This window comes from Erpetoichthys calabaricus, chromosome 4 (assembly GCF_900747795.2).
Source record: "Erpetoichthys calabaricus chromosome 4, fErpCal1.3, whole genome shotgun sequence".
Lineage (NCBI taxonomy): Eukaryota > Metazoa > Chordata > Cladistia > Polypteriformes > Polypteridae > Erpetoichthys > Erpetoichthys calabaricus.
In genome coordinates this window covers 242,735,366-242,750,757 of record NC_041397.2, presented here as the reverse complement: position 1 = coordinate 242,750,757, position 15,392 = coordinate 242,735,366, and the positions used below count along the sequence as shown (strand labels likewise).

General features: G+C 43.3%; 1 protein-coding gene across 1 annotated transcript in view; it reads left to right on the top strand.

Moving 5' to 3' along the window:
• arhgap31 (Rho GTPase activating protein 31) overlaps positions 1-15,392 on the top strand; it is a 1,181,844-nt gene that overhangs the window by 40,031 nt on the left and 1,126,421 nt on the right. Inside the window, exons 11-13 of the mRNA XM_051926292.1 lie at positions 2,119-2,304; positions 2,529-5,021; positions 5,081-5,183. Coding sequence (XP_051782252.1) covers positions 2,119-2,304; positions 2,529-4,426 — 2,084 coding nt within the window. The 3' untranslated portion in view covers positions 4,427-5,021; positions 5,081-5,183. The remainder of the gene's footprint in view (positions 1-2,118; positions 2,305-2,528; positions 5,022-5,080; positions 5,184-15,392) is intronic.

The following is a 15,392-nucleotide window of genomic DNA, read 5'->3' as shown; positions in this document are numbered from 1 at the left end:
AGTAAGGAGACTGGAAGATTGTGGGTTCGTTTCCCGGTTCCTCCCTGTGTGGATAGCGCTTTGAGTACTGAGAAAAGCGCTATATAAATGTAATGAATTATTATTATTATTAGTTGTATCGTCTGCCTGAGAAGCAAGGTGATTGGCATTTTCTACTTCCTCTATAATGTCTCTCTATTTAAAAAAAAAATCTTGGGAGGGAGACTAGGGAGACGAGACGTGATCTTCTTGGAAGACAATTTGACATCCCGTGAGAGACACTTTAACATCATGCGAGACAAGGCAGTGAGACAACATTTAAAACAAGTTCATGGACATCTAACCTAGCAATTGTTGGAATGACTTTGGCAGACACACTTCATGTGCTCCCAGCTCTTAAAACAACGATAAGCGACAAGCAGAACATGCAGCTTGCCAGCAGCAGCAAGCCAGCAGATGATCCGACCTTTTCTCCTTAGTGTGCGTTCAGCCAACCCCCCTTCACAACATGAGCAGCGTTATATGTCCTGCGACAGAGAGATTTAACCACTCCCAGAGCCGGAAATAAAGGACAAGTATTGTTTTTACAAAAGTTTTAAATTAAAAGTGAAAATAATGCATATGTAACAATTTACATGAAAATAATGATCTCTTTAAATTGTATATCCAGTAAACCAGAGCAGGGGGTGGAGCCCCCTAGTAATCTTTAATAACTAATAGCATGTATTCCAAAAGTTCTTTGAGCTGCCTTTTCAAATGGTATCAGTCTTAATGTTCTTCTCTGACACACTGTCAAGTATTGCAACAAGATTGATTAAACCCCTGAAATACCTGGGTTGTCTGAGGATTCAGTCTCATTTTGGCCATGCAAGGCCAGCTCAAAGGCCCCCAAGGATTTAACACAGTCAAATATCTTGGATATCTTGGATCCATTTCTTTGTTGTATTTCTTCTCCCCAAGCCTGTGCCCTTCGTCCAGTTGCATAGCAATGTTAACTCTGTCTAACAAGGCTAGCTTGACCGTATTCTCCATATGTGCCATTGTACCCTCATGTTTTTTTTAATCTTTTCATATAAATGTTTTATGTTCCTAACTCCTGAAACAGTTCATGTTGTATCTGTCCCCTCCATTTTAAAAAAGTAAGTATGGGATGCAAAATACATCATTTATGTGAGCATCCAGATAGCCAAGCCTTTCTGTTGTACCAGTTATGGGAGAAGCCTCGTATGTAGGTTTTACATTTTTTGCTGGCCTGTTATGTAATTTTGGTGTCTGGTTGATCTGGGTCAAGCTCTTTGACTTGTAGTTTCTCCACCAAAGTCCTCCTCCCAAATGGATTTTGGAGAAAAGATCTTACTTAATTTGGAGGGGGCTAAAATTTTGTATCTTGATTACATGTACTCATCATTGTCAGTAATGGTTTGTGTGTATTCTGGAAAACAATTGCAGATGTCCCTGCTCCACCAACGTACTTTGCTTGGGGCAATAAATGATTTGCCCTTTAGGCATCGGATTCATGAATGCTGATTGGCTAAATTTATGTTGCTATGTTGATATCTTTTCTCAGTGATTGGCTACGCTGCTGCAGTGACTGCAATTTTTCTAGCACCCACAATTCCTCAGAAGAGATATTGAGAGAGAGAGGGGATAAATATGAAGTGATGTTCCCCTAAACATAATTAATTACGATTATTTTTACATTATATATTATTGCCCCTTTTGAACACAAACATTCTTAAAATGAGTAATTTACTTTTTCTTTTAAAAATGTATGTTTTAGAAAGAAAACACAAAACTGCTTTTCAAAAGGGAGGATGGCCCCTAGCACCCACTATTGGCCAGCCTCCACTGGCTCTGACATGCAGTTCTTCCCCTCATCTGTTTTTGCAATTACATCATAGAACTCATCTCATCATGCAGACCTCTTTCCCTGAGCAATACCCTACCATATACTGTATGATCTCACTTATTGTCCTTGTCTTCTCTTACACAGTGACACCTACACTCTTCTAGTGTTCTTCTGCACTATGTCCTACAAATTATCTCTTACACCCAGTATTGCCAACATGATGTCAAGTAAAGCTGAATGGAAATATTTTTTTTTTTCTCAACGTTTCTAAATTACTTTCTGTGTTTCAGATGAGCACTTGCAAAACATTAAAACCGAGCCCATTCCATCACCAAGCAAAGCTTCAGAGACAGAGCTTCCAGGGGAGAGCTGCATGGCACAAGCAATGGTGTCAGCTGCTGCAGCTGAAGGACAGAGCAAGTCAGCAGAGAACTGGATGGACTTGGACGCTGATGTGGATACGGCACCTCTGGTAGGTGTGATATATGCTTTGAAGTACTACTGCCCCACTCTATTGTTTCTCACAGGAAGGGACAGTATGTGTCTACACTGCTTATGTCAGATGTCATAGGCATGCATTAGTCATATTAGAGAAAAGACCAGTCTGCATCTTATTGCTAAAATGCACCCTTCTCCCTATCTTCACACCCAACCCCAGCCTGTCTGCAACTGCCATTTTCTGTCTCTCTTCTTTAGGTAGAGCTCCGGATTATTGAGCCTGATGTGGACATCAACACCAGCAGCTGTGGAAAGTGGCCTTTGCTGGCATCATCAAAGCAGGCGACCTCTTGCTCTCTTGAGCACTTAACAGATGGCTGTGGATTGGCATCCTCAGAGTGTGGTTCAGGATGTGGAGATTTGGGTGAGCTAACAATAACAGACACACCTTTGGGTGTTTTGAATAGTCAGGCCTCTCCTCCGGCAGAGGACAGGGTTCAGCATCCAGCTGCCTACATACAGCAGGACCACCCCAGCCATGCCATTGCATGTACCTCTGAACAGGACTCAATCTGCTTTGGCACCAAGGAAAGTCTGGAGTTCTTTAACCCAGAAGGAGGTGAGGTGCTAACAAGGAGATGTCCTGAAAGTCTGGATGTGCTTGAAACACTTGTTCACAATGGCTTTGGACATACAGACACAACTGAGCATGTAGGCCCATTTGGCAGTTCAGAAACCTGTAGGAGCTCTGAAGAGAGCACAAGCTCCCTGGAACTTCATGAACGAGAGGAAGATGAGGTATGGCATGAAGGCTCAACTGCTTTGGAGCTGGTGGAGCCGTGGGAGGACCAGCAGTGGGTGACCAGTCCTCTACACTCACCCAAAGCTGTTTTTAGTTCCTGGCAACTCCCTGACTTCCCACCATCTCCCACTGTGGACAATCTGATAAAGCCAAATTCAAAAGGCTCCTCTGAAGAGAAGCAGAGACAAGAAGAGTATAAGGTCACTAAGACAGAGAAAACTAGTGACTGCAAGTCTGTTGACGAAACGTCTCCTAGTGTTTGCATACAGCCAGACAAGGAGCCATTGAATGCTATTGTAATGGACACACCACAAGACAGTGCTTCTCTGCCAAAAGAGTCGGAAAAAGCAGATGGAAGAGGTGAGGACACCCTCAGACAAGCTGTTGAACAGCCTCCTCCAACAAAAACCAGTGTTGACACCTCAGAGACCCCTGCCAGAAATGTACACTCGACACATAGGCCATCTTCTCTGAACTTGGACCTGAGGACCACTGCTAATGAGCCGTTCATCTTGTTTGGTGTGGCATCTGCAGCTCCATCTCAATCCCCTTCAATACAGGACAGCGCGGGGAAAACAAATGCCAATCCTTGTTCCATAGAACTGGAAATGTTACTAAGTGAGCGGCCAGCTCCTGTGCGCCGTAACTCTGCTCCTGTCAGCGTGGCATCTGTCCGCACCACTTTCATGGTCAAGACATGCCAGGCAAAAGCAGTCCCAGTGATACCACCAAAACTCCAGTACACACAGATACCTCAGCCCTTGCAAACTAAGAACTCTGGTGCACGTGTGGAAAAGGAGCCTGATAAGACTTCAGAACACCCATCAGCTGTACGGGACCCCAAAGATGAAAAGGAGAACAACGAGCCTACTTCAAAAACAACTAAACATGGGGGAGGCAGTGGGACTGTAGAGTCACCGATGCAGAAGGGGGTGCCTGTCACTGAGGCCATCGTGCTGCGCAGGAAACGCAGCTCTAATGGTGTGGCCTTCACTGACCCTTCCTCCTCCTTCTCCTCAAGGCCTGCTGGCATGCAAAAGTCCTCTTTCCGGGCCAGGCCCAACCGGCCGCAGAGCCTAATTCTGTTCAGCCCCCCATTCCCCATCATGGACCACCCTCCATCAGATGCCACTAAACTACTCTTGTCACCCATTAAGAGCCCCACTGACACAGCGGCACTGGGCTGTCTGTCTAAAGAGCTTGCAGAGAACCTAAAGACACCTGAGGGCGTCACTCTGCGAAGTAAAATGACCTTACCAAAGAGTGGCCAGAGGCTGGAGACCTCAACTAACTGCTTCTACCAGCCTCAGCGTCGCTCCATGATATTTGACAGCAGGAACAGCAGGCAAATAGAGTGAGGCCCTGGAGGCTGAAGTCTTTCACTAACAGACATGGTCAGCTGTGAGGCTGTGGCCACTCAGCAGTGGATAAGGTTGTTTCCCAGATGGTGTTTTTTTTTCCAGCAGATTCAGACATTATTGTTCCCTGTAGTTTGTGGGCCTATCTCAGATGTTGTGGTCATCCTTAGCAGACATGGACAATTGCAGAACGAACAGTGCTGTTTTCTGGAGTGAGACAGGGTGTACACAGTTATTGGAAGATGCAGTCCTGTCCAAGAGATTGTGTTCACTCCTCAAGGGTCATTGTCAGATCTTAGAATGTGCGGCCCTGTCCCAGAGTCTGTTGCCACTAGGAATTTTTGTCTTTTGTGAGCTCATCAGAGAAAAGGCCTTTGGACTAATGAAGAAAAGAGTGTGAAGGTTATTTGAAGGGCAAAAGGGGCGTGAATGTGGTAAGAGTGATAAAGAAATACAATAGAAGTGACAGAGTTGGAAGGAGATGAGAGACTGAGAGTGAATGACTAAGTGAGTGTGCATTGGTGGTGCAATGCCGGGTAACACTAATTACGCTCGTGCTGCACATGAATGAATGTTAAATTGAGCGTGTTTATGAGTGAGTGAACGACTAGTGAGAATCCAGTGTTTAAATGAGTCAGTCAGTCAGGGAGTGAGTGACATATTGAGAAATGAAACTATTGATAATCCTGTGTTTAAATGAGTGAATCATTTAATGGGTGACTTATCGAGAAATTAAATTAATAAGAATCCAGTGTTTGTAATGAGTGAGTCAGTAAGAGAGTGAGAGACATATTGAGAAATTAACCTAGTGAAAATCCCGTGTTTAAATGAGTGAGTGAATGGGTGAGTGACTTATTGAGAACTTATATTAATGAGAATCCAGAGTGAGTCAGTGAGGAGGTCACCGAGCTATTAAGAAATCAAACTGGTAAGAATGATTAAATAGATGTGTCAGTGAGTGAAGAAGTGACATTTTTAGACAACACATCAGTGACATTCCAGAGCTTCAATGAATGAATGATATACTGAGGAATCCAGTGCGTTAAAAATTGAAAGCATGACTGAGTGAGTGACATATTCAGAAAAGAAACTAGCAAGAAACCAGTGTTTAATGAGTAAATGAATGGGGGAGTGAGTGATTGGGCGAATGATGAAGAAATCAAATGAATCAGAATCCAGTGTTTTAATGAGTGAATGACTACGTGAATGGCATATTGCAATATCAAACCAGTGACCAGTGACAGCGACCAGTGTGTTTCAAAGAGTGAATGACAAACTGAGAAGTGACACCAACAGTAGTTTGTTGTTTTAATGAGCAGCGAATGAATGAGTGAGTGGAAAACATGGTAAGTAAAAAGATAATGCCATGGACCTCTCTGTATCCAGGAGACACCTGGACAATGAGACAAATTACCATTCTGGACAAAATAACTTTCCATTGCAGTGTGGCTGATCTTTTACTAGCCAGGCACTACAATATACATGATGTATGTGTAGACACTAAATTGCAAGTGAGGTGACCAAAGGCAAAAGGCCGTCTTTCTTTATTATCTCAGGGGACCCTGGTGGGTTGGTTATAGAAGGTGTGAAAGAAGCCAGTGGCCATCAGAATGAACTGGAAATGTGGTTGAAGAAGGTGAGGAAGAAAATGGACGTAGGCTGGGAGGGAAATAAGAGATTTTGAGTATCTGTGGCCAGTTATCATGAAATTGCTTTTTAAAGCACTTGGTTGTTATTGAATGGAGTTTATTGAACACTTATCACTTGCAAGGTGGGTCTGATATATCCTGGGCTTAGAGCCACTGGGATACATCACAAGGTGGTGCTACTGAAACCCTCAGTACTTAAGGGCACTAAACTGAGGTGCTGCGAGGTGTAAATGGAATCCAAAGTTCTAAGGGGCACCAGAATGTCCCACCAGGTGGTGCTAATGTGGCCTCAGCTCAGAGAGGCACTAGATTGAGTGGTGCTAGTCAGGTCCTTATTGTGAGTGGCACTTAACCCAGTCACTTTATGAGGATGAAGGTAGGAGGCGGTTTTACGGGAGCTGAAATGCAATTACAGTCATGTGCCAATTTACAGACGACCAAGTTGAAGCCATTTGTATGCACGGCCAAGGGCCATGAAGAATGGAGTAAAAATGTTCTAAAAATTTCCAAAACCAGCTGCTACAGGTCACAAAGGCCATAAACCTTTTGTTTATCACGTACTTGTGGCAGCACTGCCAGTCATAGAATGATACTATCTGCGTAGCAGTCTCTCGGCTGTCTTCCTTCAGGTAGTGATGCTGCGACCAACAAATGACTATGATAAGAAACAATGTATATAGATCATTGTGCTCACAGAGTGCCAGTCTTCAGGGCACTGATGGCCTTGTCACACAGCATTTTTCTGAAGTTGGGCTTCACACAGCTGGCACTTCTTTTTTTATTTCTGTTCAGTGCAGATGGTTTGCACCATTTTCTTCTATCAAGAAGATAGAAACTTCTTGTAATTAGTAATGCATCTTTTGTTATTACTATTCTTATTCAATAGTTTTTAATAGTCCTATGTTTTCTATCTCTTGGAGGGCTCTTTAAGGTTTATTTTGATTGGTGCTGCTCCATGTGGCTAATTCTTGTGCATTCAGCCTGCCCCACCTTCCCTTACACCTACCTGTTGTGTGGTCGCTGACACTCCAAGATCAGTTTGTGCTACCCCATACCAGCAGTTCAAGTATGCATCTTGGTGACCCACACCAGACCCCCAGAGCGTCGATTGTAATAACGGCCAATACGGCCAAATGGCTGCTCCCTTACGAAGCTGTAAGTTGGCGCATGACTGTATACAGGGATGTTTTACATTTGTTAATATGACCTCCTAGGAGGAGGCAAAATCATTCAAATAGATGGTGACTTGATCAGCTGACATAGCCAGTAAGACGACAGTGTCACCACAATGAGGTTGTGCAGTGAACTCACAAAACAAGCTGTTAAGCAATATGGATATACTGTTTCAAGTAAAAACAAATCTCAGAATATGTGACTAAATACTTGTGAATGAAAGATGGATAGGAATCATTGGGGGTAGTGTATATAGAGAACGGCCATGTCTGTAGTGACCCTCATAGTCCTGAGCCCTTAAGGCCATTATTGATAAGGCAGCTTATTGATAAGGAGATGGAGCTGGACAACGCTGGACAGGGCAGCTGTGCTCAATGGATGACTGTTGGGTTGACTTCTCTTGTATAAAAGCTTCCCTTTTTTGACTTGGTAACCTTTCCTATGGCAGGGAGTAGAGTTTAACTCTGTCAAAACTAAAATAAATGATTACTTTTGCAATAATTTTTGTTTCTTGTATAATTTCTGCATGTACTGCAGTGATTGGCCATAAGTCAGTTTACTGACCCCCAGGGCTGCTATTCACTCTGCCAGACTGTGGATTGCTGACTTCTGGGTCAGACTCATCCTCGACCTGTGTAATCCTACAAAGAACCTCATCATCCCAGAGTGATCCTGCACTCTCAGAAGGCTACTGTCTTCCATGTTTGTATGCAGGAGTGTATGTGTGACCTCCTCACCTTCTGCTTTTGATGATACTTTTGACTCACACTGGAGAGTTGGCAGCTAACCTTTCCGTCTAGAAGCAGCTGTCTCATTGACGAAGGGGCGGTCAGATCATGAAAGATGGGGGAATCCACTGTGTATCTTAAAACGTCAGCACTCTAGTGGCTTCCAAGATCTCCAGGAGAAAACCATTGTTACTTTCTTGTCTCGCTGCTTCAGCTAACCCCAAAAACGAACTCATTATTAGCCTGGTTCAAATATGACATAACATTACATTCTCAAACTTTCATAATCCAATTCAGAGTGACTGAAATGCCAAAGCCTATCCGAGCTGCAGGGCCAGTCCCTGGGTGGAGTACCAGTCCCTAGCAGATCCCATACGCATATGAGGGGCCATTGTGGAATTGCTGATCAGCGTAACATACACGACTTTGGGATGTGCAAGAAAAACCATCAGGGAGAACGTGTAAAGTCCACTCACAAAATGGGTGCAGGATTCAAAAGCTGGGTGAAGCACCAGCACTAACCACTGCTGCTCCACACACCTCTCAAGATACACTTAGGCAGACTACCATTTCTAACATCAGTTAGTGCTTAAATGAGTGTTGGAATGAACACAGTGAGTGACCTTAATGAATCTGAACATAGCACATCTATATGCATGATATAAAAGAAACCTGGAAGGTTCAGAATTTGATATAAGCAACATGAATCCTTGGAGCCACCCTGTTTGTGTCAACAGTACAGTCCTTTGGTGTTGTGAGTTTAGGAGTTCCAAAATACAAAAGTTCCAAAAAAATTTCCTATAAAGCCACCCATCCGTTAATCTTTGTCCCTGACTGATATAAGTACTAGACATCATCTCATGCCAGGATTTAACTCCATCCATGCTGCGCTTCCATTATGGCCTCCCAGCCACGTAAGGTATTGTTTATCATTCCAGATGAGATGCCTGCACTTCCATTATGGCATGTACTATATATATATATCGTCTGTCCAAGGTGGAGAATGAGACAACATTGGAGAACTTTAGGAATCCCCGCCAGTACCACATCACTGGCTACTTTCTCCACAATCCACTTGATGGGATCCCCCTCAAACCAGCTATGAACGAGATGAATTAAATCCCTCAACTGAGCACGAACAGGGCGATCCAGGTCCAGTTTCCATTGGCAAAGCACAGAGCCCTCTAGCCAGGAAGCTTATAGTTTTACGTCGAATAACTTGTTGCTTCAAGAAATAATAATCACCAAGCTTATCAAGAGGGACATTTCGCAATACAAGCAGGGCATCCCCGGACAGATACGGGACGACAATGGCAGCCCAGGATCGTCTATCCCAGTGCATCAAAGTCGCAGAGTGTTCAAAAACTAGCTGGAACATCTCGGGGTCATCTGTAGGACCCATCTTCGCTAGCGGATCTTTAGGAGCAACAGTGGGAATAGGAGGCAGTACCTCTGGGTCTGGTGAGAGCGGAACATTCTCATCGTCCTGAGGATCCACCTGTGCAACCATTTCTGGTACTACTTGTCAGGCTTAGGTTACACAGTTGCACAAATTCATTCAGGGTTCTCAAGAAACATAAACTTTATTCTTATACAGCATAATAAAGCCGAGGATGTCTGGGGGAGAAGACAGAAGGCAAAAAGACAGAGTAGGACAACTGCTGTACAGGCTTTTAAATGTTCAAAGCGCTGCGCAAAAAGCAGATCACGCAGCGCAGCCGCAGCAAGCCAGTAGCTAATTGAGCAAAGAGGTGGTAAAAAACTGTTATTTGTTTCCCATTGTATCACTGTTCAAGAGGGGGTTTCAGAGGAGCGACCGCGTCTTGTAGGAGTGCGTTCAGCCTCCCTCTTCACAATATATATATATATATATATATACATATACACACTATATATTTGGGATCCTGAGGTGGTTCGTCATGTGGTGGGTGTGGCAGCACACTGTATCAGTTCATGCTCCCAACCTCTAACCAACAAAACATACAAAACAAGAGAAAGTATTATCTGTGGAGGAACTGGAGGACAGATTAGACAGGTTTTGTGGTTCTGTAGGGAGAAAAGAAAAGTCATTAGTACACTCTGTCAACCGCCTATCTGGTCCAGTATGTTTGACTATGCCCCTTGACTACCTCATATGTGCACGTGTGTGACAATATACAGCATATGTTATACAGTAACTGCCAGATAATACAAAGGGCACACCACACGTGTTTCGGCCTTATTGGGGCTCATCAGTTGTACACATCTTTACTTCCCCTTACAGGGATCAGACCTTGGACGTCAGCGCCTAAGGTGAAGTCTCTTTGGTTCTCTTATTTTGACAGCAAAAGTGCATACACCTGACAAGCCCCAGTTAGGGCAAAACACATGTTGTGCATTCTTTGTACTATTTGGCAGATATTGTATAACATATCTATCATCTGGTTCTTGCAACTGAGAGGATGTGGAGGATGTTTGCTGACTGGCCGACCAATCACAAGCAATACTTGGTAGGTAATCACCCAAATAATCAGATTGTGACTCAGACTTGAGAATCTATCTATCTATCTATCTATCTATCTATCTATCTATCTATCTATCTATCTATCTATCTATCTATCTATTATCCAATCCGCTGTATCCTAACTACAGGGTCACAGGGCTCTGATATATATATATTTTTTGAGATACGCTTGAACACCACCAGACAGAGACCACTTCTTTATAAACACACACGTTTATTTACAGTTCTCACACAGCACACAGTGCTTCCCAGCACTAACCACCCTGCACATGGGCCTTTCTCTCCCTGTCCGTGGGTCGCCTTTCCTCTCTTCACAGGAGCTTCGTCCTGCTCCCACTCCCGACTCTAGCTCCCTGATTGTAGGGAGGCGACCCCTTTTATTTCCACCCGGATGTGCTCCAGGTGCCTGGTGACATCATTCCGGCAGCACTTCCTGGTGTGGCGGAAGTGCTGCTCTTGCATCTGGAAGCACTCCAGGCGTCCCTGGAAGGATCTTCCTCCATCTTCCCGGGTGTGGTGGAAGTGAATGTTTCCTGGGCTCTCTGAGGCTCGGGCGCCCCCTGGCGGTGGCCACGAGCCCCAATGGGCTTGAGCCTCCTTGCTTCTCTCCCGTGATCCCCTCAAGATCCAGGGCAGTTGCCCCCTCGTAGCCCGGGGGACATATAAGCCACCTCCTGATCCTTCCAGGCATCCCGGCTGGGTCTGTCCCCCAGCCTCCTGTGACAATATATATATCTATATATATATATCTATATATATATATATATATATATCTATATATATATATATATATATATCTATACTAATAAAAGGCAAAGCCCTCACTGACTCACTGACTCACTGACTGACTCATCACTAATTCTGCAACTTCCCGTGTAGGTGGAAGGCTGAAATTTGGCAGGCTGATTCCTTACAGCTTACTTACAAAAGTTAGGCAGGTTTCATTTCGAAATTCAACGCGTAATGGTCATAACTGGAACCTCTTTTTTCACAATATACTGTAATGGACGGCAGCTCGATGGCCGTGGGAGGAGGAGTTGAGTGTCACGTCATCACGCCTCCCACGTAATCACGTGAAAAGACTGTGAACGCAGTAGGGACAAATGAAGGAGGAGCCGCAAACAGCGAAGAACAAAAAATTCATTAAACAATTGAGAAGGGAGCGAGTGAAGCATACAAGCATGTTCATAAGGGAAACAAAGCACGGTGTAAAACGTAAGTTTAAATTAAATTTATAGAAACGCTCCCGCTGCGGATTGCAATAACGTGAAAAGACTGTGAATGCAGTAGGGACAAATGAAGGAGGAGCCGCAAACAGCGAAGAACAAAAAATTCATTAAACAATTGAGAAGGGAGCGAGTGAAGCATACAAGCATGTTCATAAGGGAAACAAAGCACAGTGTAAAACGTAAGTTTAAATTAAGTTTATAGAAACGCTCCCACTGCGGATTGCAATAACATATTCGCGAGATAAAAGTTTAATGAGAAGACACGAGGTATAAACGAACCACACGCCGTAGCGCAACGTTAGGGGCAACAGTTTCAACCATTCTATGATCTGCCTCTCGCAACTGAAAGACGGCACATGGCAGATGTTAGCCCACTTGCTGACCACAACGTTAGGGGCTTCAACTCTGGCGCTGACGATATTCGATTCTCGAGAGGGGATGCAGTGAGTGTGTATGCCTGATGAGCCCAGAATTAAGGAGAAACACGTGTCGCATCCTCTTTGCATTATTTGAAAGTAAACTATTAAAACCATTCTATGATCAGCTTCTGGGAACAGAAAGAGGGCACGTGGGCGGATGTAAGGCGACTTCCTGACCAACCACAAGCGTAACCTGGCAGGTAACCATCCATACAGTCAGATTGTGATTCAGAAAACGAATGCCATGAATTTAATTACCACGATCTACATACTGTCAAATAAACGAAACACACGCCGTAGCGGGACAGCTGTGAAAAGCGAGGTTCACAAAAAAACAGATCCTTAACAAATTGTTATTGGTATATTTTCGATCCGTTTAAAAAGGTTTTACTTTCTTCTTAAAAAATTAAAAGCAGTACTTCGCCGCAACGAAGTGCGAGAATTTGGCTATATTTATCTGCTTCTCACAATTAAAAGAGGGCACATGGCTGATTTTAGACGACTTCATGACCAAACATAAGTGTTACCTGCCAGGTAGGGTTACCACTTTTAATACAAAAAAATAAGGGACGCATACTGCAGTGGGTGCCACATCCCAGTGCCAACAGTTTGCAGACTCTACTTAAAAGACCCGCCCTCCTCACTGGACAGTTAAAAAGACCAATCAAACTAACGATGACATCAAGTATTACCCAATCAAAAGTAGGAAAGGAGGCATCTTCATAAAATGCGTGTGGGATGATTTGCATGAGACGCTGCTTTAAAAAAAATACGGGACAAATTCCGTCCCGTATTGATTCAAAACGGGGCGCGCAATTTCATTCTCAAATACGGGACGATTCCGTATTTTAAAGGACGGGTAGCAACCCTACAGTACCAGGTAACCACCCATACAATCGGATTGTGATTCAGACTAGGAATGCAATGAATGTAATTACCCCGATCTACATACAAGGCAAAAGTCTTGCAACATTCAAAGATGATGGCTTGGGATAAGTACACCATAGAACATAAAAGAGCTTATGAAGCCTTGAACCGAAAAAAGCAAGATCTCAGAGATCGTAAAAAAAAAAATAGGAGGTAATGTCGTTTTACTCGCTGTAGATTTTAGTCAAACATTACCAGTTATTTCACGAGGGAGACCAGCAGATGAACTCAACGCGTGTTTAAAATCCATGCTTCTCCCACGCTCGGTTATATGTCGCGTGTTCTCGGGTAGGTGCACCAAAAAATGTATACATTTAGGCATGTTATGGGCAAACAAAAAATGAGGTATACCCGAAGGCACTGCAGTAGTACTTAATGTAACTTTACTTCTTAAATGTTAATGTTTTACTGTTTAATAATTTATACGCTTCTTATATGTTGTTCAAATTCTTTTATCAAAATACCAGTGACAGCGCAATGCACGATAACATGGAGTGAATACACCATACGCATCCGCCCACGGCCGCCCTGGTGTGCGCAGATAGGAGTTGATTCTACAATAAAATAAAATAAACATAAAAACCCAGGATTGTTTCCTGCCTTGTGCCCTGTGTTGGCTGGAATTGGCTCCAGCAGACCATCGTGACCCTGTGTTCGGATTCAGCGGGTTGGAAAATAGATGGATGGATGGATAAAAAGAGTAATACAACCATCACCCATAAAGCGGATAGTAGACGTGACGTTCTATATGTGTACCAGATTTCAAGTCAATAGCTGAAACGGTTTGCGAGCTACAGGTGATTTAAAATCCTGGACAGACAAACGAATAGCCACGGTAGCACATTACAGAAGAAGATTTTACTGTTTAATAATTTATATTTATATGAAATGTGCTTCTTATATATTACTTCATATTCTCATATGATAATGATGTTAATGTTGTTTATATTGATTTCTATGTTATTGAAACTGCATGTATGTGTGTATATGTATGTGTATATATATATATATATATATATATACAGTGGTGTGAAAAACTATTTGCCCCCTTCCTGATTTCTTATTCTTTTGCATGTTTGTCACACAAAATGTTTCTGATCATCAAACACATTTAACCATTAGTCAAATATAACACAAGTAAACACAAAATGCAGTTTTTAAATGATGGTGTTTATTATTTAGGGAGAAAAAAAATCCAAACCTACATGGCCCTGTGTGAAAAAGTAATTGCCCCCTTGTTAAAAAATAACCTAACTGTGGTGTATCACACCTGAGTTCAATTTCCGTAGCCACCCCCAGGCCTGATTACTGCCACACCTGTTTCAATCAAGAAATCACTTAAATAGGAGCTGCCTGACACAGAGAAGTAGACCAAAAGCACCTCAAAAGCTAGACATCATGCCAAGATCCAAAGAAATTCAGGAACAAATGAGAACAGAAGTAATTGAGATCTATCAGTCTGGTAAAGGTTATAAAGCCATTTCTAAAGCTTTGGGACTCCAGCGAACCACAGTGAGAGCCATTATCCACAAATGGCAAAAACATGGAACAGTGGTGAACCTTCCCAGGAGTGGCCGGCCGACCAAAATTACCCCAAGAGCGCAGAGACGACTCATCCGAGAGGTCACAAAAGACCCCAGGACAACGTCTAAAGAACTGCAGGCCTCACTTGCCTCAATTAAGGTCAGTGTTCACGACTCCACCATAAGAAAGAGACTGGGCAAAAACGGCCTGCATGGCAGATTTCCAAGACGCAAACCACTGTTAAGCAAAAAGAACATTAGGGCTCGTCTCAATTTTGCTAAGAAACATCTCAATGATTGCCAAGACTTTTGGGAAAATACCTTGTGGACTGATGAGTCAAAAGTTGAACTTTTTGGAAGGCAAATGTCCCGTTACATCTGACGTAAAAGGAACACAGCATTTCAGAAAAAGAACATCATACCAACAGTAAAATATGGTGGTGGTAGTGTGATGGTCTGGGGTTGTTTTGCTGCTTTAGGACCTGGAAGGCTTGCTGTGATAGATGGAACCATGAATTCTACTGTCTACCAAAAAATCCTGAAGGAGAATGTCCGGCCATCTGTTCGTCAACTCAAGCTGAAGCGATCTTGGGTGCTGCAACAGGACAATGACCCAAAACACACCAGCAAATCCACCTCTGAATGGCTGAAGAAAAACAAAATGAAGACTTTGGAGTGGCCTAGTCAAAGTCCTGACCTGAATCCAATTGAGATGCTATGGCATGACCTTAAAAAGGCGGTTCATGCTAGAAAACCCTCAAATAAAGCTGAATTACAACAATTTTGCAAAGATGAGTGGGCCAAAATTCCTCCAG